Source organism: Globicephala melas, chromosome 17 (assembly GCF_963455315.2).
Source record: "Globicephala melas chromosome 17, mGloMel1.2, whole genome shotgun sequence".
Classification (NCBI taxonomy): Eukaryota; Metazoa; Chordata; class Mammalia; order Artiodactyla; family Delphinidae; genus Globicephala; species Globicephala melas.
This window is the reverse complement of record NC_083330.1, coordinates 78,706,286-78,711,292: the sequence shown is the minus strand read 5'-3', so window position 1 is coordinate 78,711,292 and position 5,007 is coordinate 78,706,286. Positions and strand designations below refer to the sequence as shown.

The 5,007-nt window shown below is 64.4% G+C and overlaps 1 protein-coding gene across 4 annotated transcripts; it reads right to left on the bottom strand.

Moving 5' to 3' along the window:
• Window positions 1–1,981: 1,981 nt before the first annotated feature.
• GPIHBP1 (glycosylphosphatidylinositol anchored high density lipoprotein binding protein 1) lies at window positions 1,982–4,745 on the bottom strand. Of its 4 annotated transcripts, none has more exons than XM_060287352.1 (6): window positions 4,583–4,745; window positions 3,866–3,963; window positions 3,469–3,546; window positions 3,163–3,282; window positions 2,459–2,572; window positions 1,982–2,346 (listed from the first exon to the last, which is right to left on the bottom strand). In XM_060287352.1, exons 2-6 carry the CDS (start codon window positions 3,915–3,917, stop codon window positions 2,111–2,113), a joined length of 600 nt encoding a protein of 199 aa, XP_060143335.1. In that variant the 5' UTR covers window positions 3,918–3,963; window positions 4,583–4,745; the 3' UTR covers window positions 1,982–2,110. The 4 variants fall into 4 exon arrangements, with proteins under 4 accessions (XP_060143335.1, XP_060143337.1, XP_060143336.1 ...); XM_060287354.1 differs by having other exon boundaries at window positions 3,484–3,546; XM_060287353.2 differs by lacking the exon at window positions 4,583–4,745 and adding an exon at window positions 4,324–4,520.
• Window positions 4,746–5,007: the final 262 nt, after the last annotated feature.

The window sequence follows — 5,007 nt, the reverse complement described above, 5'->3', positions numbered from 1 at the left end:
TGGACCTGCCCGCTCAAGGTACCACTTCCTGTGCTTCCTCCTGTGCCCTCGGGCAGGGGCATGTTAAAGCCCCAGTGAGGGGTCAGGGCTGCGCTTTCTGCTCTCCAGGGCGGGAATCAGGGGCCCAGCTGCACGCAGTGCGCCCGGAGCCCAGAGGAGAGGCTGTCGCCAAAGCAGGAGCCCAGGGCAGGCCCTTCAGCCAGTGGCTTCAGACTGAGCCCGACCTGGCTCCCTCCTGCTGCCAAGGGCCGTGAAGGAGGTCAGCTCCAGAGGTGCACGGTGGGGCGTCTGTGCTCTCAGAGCTCTGGGGGCTTCAGGGCGGAGGGTGGAAGGGAATCCTGTGAATGCGGGTGATGGCGCCCAGTGTTTCTGCAGCGGGTGGGTGTGGCTAACGAGGCTTCTTGTGATGGTAAAGGACTCGGGTGGGGCGTCTCCCGTGAGCTTGCACTCGCAGGTGGCACACAGGGGCAGGGCGTGAGGGTTGCCCTGACAACAGTAGCTTGCTGAGCGTTTATTCTCTGCCAGGCATGGGTACAAGCAGCCCCCTCGGCGGTTCAGTCAGTTCTCACTGCAGACCTACGGGGAGGGGTCTCCTACTTTCCCACTTGGCAGGTGAAGAAGCCCAGCTGCAGGCGAAGGGGCTCACCCGGGGCTGGAGCTGGAGGGTGTGGGCCTAACATTTGAACCCAGGCAGTGTGACCCCCGAGCTCGGCTCTTATCTGCTATGCTTTCTTAGGGACTGTGTGTGCAAACGTGTGTCCACAAGTGTGTGTGCGAGTGGGAGTACGTGTGAATACGTGCATATGCCTGAGAGCGTGTGAGAATGCAAGAAACAGAGAAACCCAAAATAACTAGCTTCAAGATGGCAGAGATTTATTTCCCTCCCAGGTAAAGGGGTCCTGAGCTAGGCAGTGCAAGGCTGGTGTAATGGGTCCAGGCCCCTTCCTCCATGCTGCCCTGCCATTCTCAGTATGCTGCCTCATGGTGCAAGGTGGCTGCTGTGCTCCAGCCATCATTCCAGCCACAGGAAGGAGGAAGGAGAAGAGAAAGATATGCCATCTCTACCTAAGGGATTTCCCCCCCATCCCCAGCTAGGCCTCGATGTTTCCATTAGTAAGGAAAGGGGAGAATGGAAAGTGGGAGACTATTCTGCCTGCTGGGATACTTGACAGGCAGGATAGAGTTCTGGGCTTCCCAGCCCAGGGGATGTTGAGCTGGTGGGGATCAGGGGTCCTCTAAGCCTTGTTCTGTACTGCTCTGATGGGGAAACTGAGGCCCAGGCCCAGGCCTCCTCCTTCCCACTCCAGGGCTCTGTCCTGTCACCAGTCAAGAAGGCCAAGTGCCCAGCAGCCAATGACACCAGCCTAGCCAGAGCAGACACTGGGGAAGCCGAGGTTCTCTACCCGGCCCCCTCCCACTGCTCCCCTCCTCTTCTCCTCAGGAGCCCAGAGGCCATGTCACCCCTCCCTGATACTGGTGGCCTGACCGCCCCATTCACTGCCCCTATGCCCCCAGCACCCACCAGGCTGAGCGATCGGCTGCAAAGTCCCATCTCAACCACCCCTCCAGCCTCCCTCTCTTTTCTCGTCTTCTTCCAGCCCCTCATCCACTCCACCCTCAAATCCCAGCATCCTCCCGGGGTGGAGGGCCCTTCCTCCTATAGGCCAAGGAAGCCTTCCTCCCAAAGTCTCCTCCCCCAGATGGGCTGCCCATCACCTGGATGGAGGTGTTTTGTTGGTGGGAAGTTGGGGAGCAAGTTGGGGTGGTCTCCCCCCAGGCACATGGTGAGTGTTTTCTCTGCCAGGGGTGGGAGCTGGGTGGACCCACCCTGTGAGCAACTGAGGCCTGGACCTAAGGCCCACATGCTGGCCAGCGTGCCACACACAGGCAGGGAGAGGAGGCCAGGGTGCTAGATGGGGACACTGAGGAGAGGCAGACGTGGCTGTGAGGAACCAGTGCTGGCCGGATCATTACAGACGCTTCCAGTTTATTCTCCAAAGCTGGGGTGGGGGCAGGGGAGGGGAAGGGAGGGGAAGACAGTGGGCAGAGTGCTGACCAGCCAGGGTATAAGCCGGGCTGGGGGTGGGGGTGGGACACCCCCCCCCCCCACTCAGAACACCATTGCCTGAAGGCCGGCGAGGAGGCTGAACAGGAGGGCGGTGGCCACGGTTGAGGGTCTACCCCGGGGGCCACCTGCCCCGCTTCCCTGGGGGTCCTGCCAGGGCGGGATGTTGCACAGGCTGGCCTGGCAGCAGGATATGGTCGTCAGGGATCCATCCACCGTCCTGCTGATGGGTTGACATGTGTCTGCACACCACCCCGAGTAGGTGGTCCGGGGACCTGACTCTGGGTGGGAAGGGGGTGGTGGAGAAAGTGCGTCACACTGTAGGGACGAGGCCCCGCACAGACGTGGGAGACGGGCTCCTCCCGTCCGGCTGCCCCGGGGTGGCCTGCTCACCAGTATTCCAGTGGGAGACGATGGTTTTGCAGGTCTTGGGGAGGATGCAGCTCTGCATCTGTCTGCAGCTCTCATCCCAGTGCAGGGACTGGCAGGAGTAGCACCGCAGCTGCACTGGGAGGCCGGGCGGGCTCAGTCCCCAGCGCGCCCCCGCTCACCCAGCCCCCCACCTCCGGCCTCTTCACCTCCGAGGCCTTTTCCCAGCTCCTGTCCCACTCACGCATCCTCAGCTGACCCCCACGAACCCTGCGCCCCTGCCTCAGGACTGGCCCCTTTCCCTCCCCTAGCCCGGCCCCACCAGTGCCAGGCTGCTCATGTCTTTCTGAACAGGACTCCACACCAGGGCCTGTGACTCTCCGGTCTCCCCATCCCGGGCTCCACTGTGCTGCTGTCCTGCCTGGTGAACTCTCTCTAACCTCTCTGCCGCGACACCACTGTCCCTCCCAGGAATGGCTCCTTCTCTAGGCCTCCCTACTCTGGACGGCAGTTGAGGGTCACGGTCAGGGTGAGAAGTGAGGGTGTGCTGAGTGTCAGGGGCCCCTCCTCCCCCCTCCCCCCACGAGGGGAGGGACGCTCACAGGTGGAGGCCCTTGCCTGTCGTGTCCTCACCGTCAGCCTCGCGGACCCTGGCCCTCGGCAGTGCCCACCCATGTGTTGGAAAAGGGGGACAAGTGGCCCACCGTGGGGTCGGGGTGGGCAGGTACCTGTGCCTCTGCTGCCTGCAGTCACGCTGGCCTCGTCGTCCTCCTCGTCGTCGTCCTCGTCATAGCCTTCAGGTCCAGCGTCCACGTCATCATCCTCGACCTCCTGCGTCCGCCCTCTGCCTGGCCGCGCAGGGACGCCTGTAAACCTCCACTACCCGGGCACAGAGGACACATGCTCGGGGTCCAGTGCCACGCCCCCACCCCTCGATCCATCAGCCCCCTTGCCAGTCCCTCTGTCCTCCCCGCCGCCTCCCAAGCTGGTGAGGTCACTGCCTGGGTCTCCGAGCCCCGGCCCTGCTTCCTTACCTGTGTGTTCCTTACCGGCAACACTAGGGGGTGTGTGCTGGCCCTTTACAGCAGCTGGCCCGTAGCCGTCAGGATGGCCTGTCCATTTCACAGAAGAGGAAACTGAGGCTGGGAGAGGAGAGGGCACCCCACAGCCTGCCTCTCCGAGCGGCTGAGCCTGGGGGCGGGTGGGGAGGGACCCCGTGCCCCCAGGGCCTGGCTGGGCCGGGGCTGCAGGTTCAGGGACCCGTGGGAACCCACGACAGCCCCATCCACCTCCCTGTGGCCTCGGCCTCCAGCTGCATTCCCTCTTTCTCCCCAGGCCATGTCTTGCCCCCAGGCTGGGTGGTCCTGGGGGTCCTGTGCGCCTGGACTATGCTGTCCCCCGCGCTGCAGCGTCTCCCCTCGCCCCGAGTACCTGGCTGCCCGCACAGCAGCAGAGCCAGCAGGACAGCCACCAGCACCTTCATCCTGCCGGAGCTGCCGCGTCTGCTCACCCGGCTCCTCGCTGGGCCTCTGGATTTGTGGGAAGTGGGACAAAGGACATTGCCGGGGGCTTCCCGGAGGCCCTGGACCCCCCAGCTCCAGCCTCAAACAATGGGCCTCACACTGGCCCCCGGGCCAGGCACTGGGCCAGGGATGGTCATTTCCCTCCCTGACTCCAGGGGCTGGGTGGGGGAGAGGAAGTCATTGTGGTTGGCCTTGGGGCGTCCCGTCCACCTGTGTGGCTCTGCCCTGGCCTTGAGGCCTCAGCCCAGTAGTGTGGGCCGGCCAGCCCACTGTCCCCTGTCTGGACCCCAAGGACCCGGCCCAGGCCACACAGCCCCAGGAGCCTGGCCTCACGGGCCCTCCAGCTGCAAACCACTGCCCAGGCACCTTCAGCCGTGAGTCGTCATCCGCATTCCGGGGGCCTTGTTGAGAGGATTTCAAAGAAAAGCACAGCTGCAGTCCTCCCGCCGGGCCTGCCTGTCCCGCCAGCCCTGCGCTCGCCCACTGGCTGCCGGCTGCCCTCCCTCCCACCTCGGGGCTTCGTCCTGGCTGTTCCCTCTGCCTGGGATGCTGTTCCTGCCAACGTCCACGAGGCTGTCCCACCCGCACAGGCGCTACCTCCTCAGAGAAGCCTTCCCACCATCACCTCACACCCTATCCTCTGGAGGCCCCTGCCCTCCAGAGCTCCACGCCGACCATCCAGGACAGGGTGGAGGCCTCCTGGGGAGCCGCTGGGAGCCTGCCCGTGCTGCGCTGTGTGTGGGCCTGGGCTGCCCCACTCTCCCGTTCCTCCCCTGCGGGACGCAGACTGTGCTCGGGGACTGCTGAGAAGCCCCTTCCTGGAGGCCACGGAAAGGAGGGGGCGGGGGCAGGACGCTAGATTGGGGCCTGGAGCCAGGGACGCGAGCCCGCCCACTGTCTACGTGAGCCCGCCCACTGTCTGCGTGGCCCACTCCCTGAATTTGCCCAGCCTGAGTTTCCCCAGTGGGTGGAATATTCTCAGGGACCACCTGCAGCAGAGGTTGAGAGCTGGCTCTGGGGTAAGGCCGCCTGAGCCTGAGCCCAGTCCCC

Bases quoted from the DNA above. Each gene is read 5' to 3' on its own strand.
- GPIHBP1 (XM_060287352.1), bottom strand. From the start codon at position 3,917: ATGAAGGTGCTGGTGGCTGTCCTGCTGGCTCTGCTGCTGTGCGGGCAG. The intron at 3,283-3,468 runs GTAAGGAAGCAG...CTGCGCGGCCAG, and splicing joins TGCCGGTAAGGAACACACAG to GCAGAGGGCGGACGCAGGAG. The intron at 2,347-2,458 runs GTGAGCAGGCCA...CTTCCCACCCAG, and splicing joins CGTCTCCCACTGGAATACTG to AGTCAGGTCCCCGGACCACC.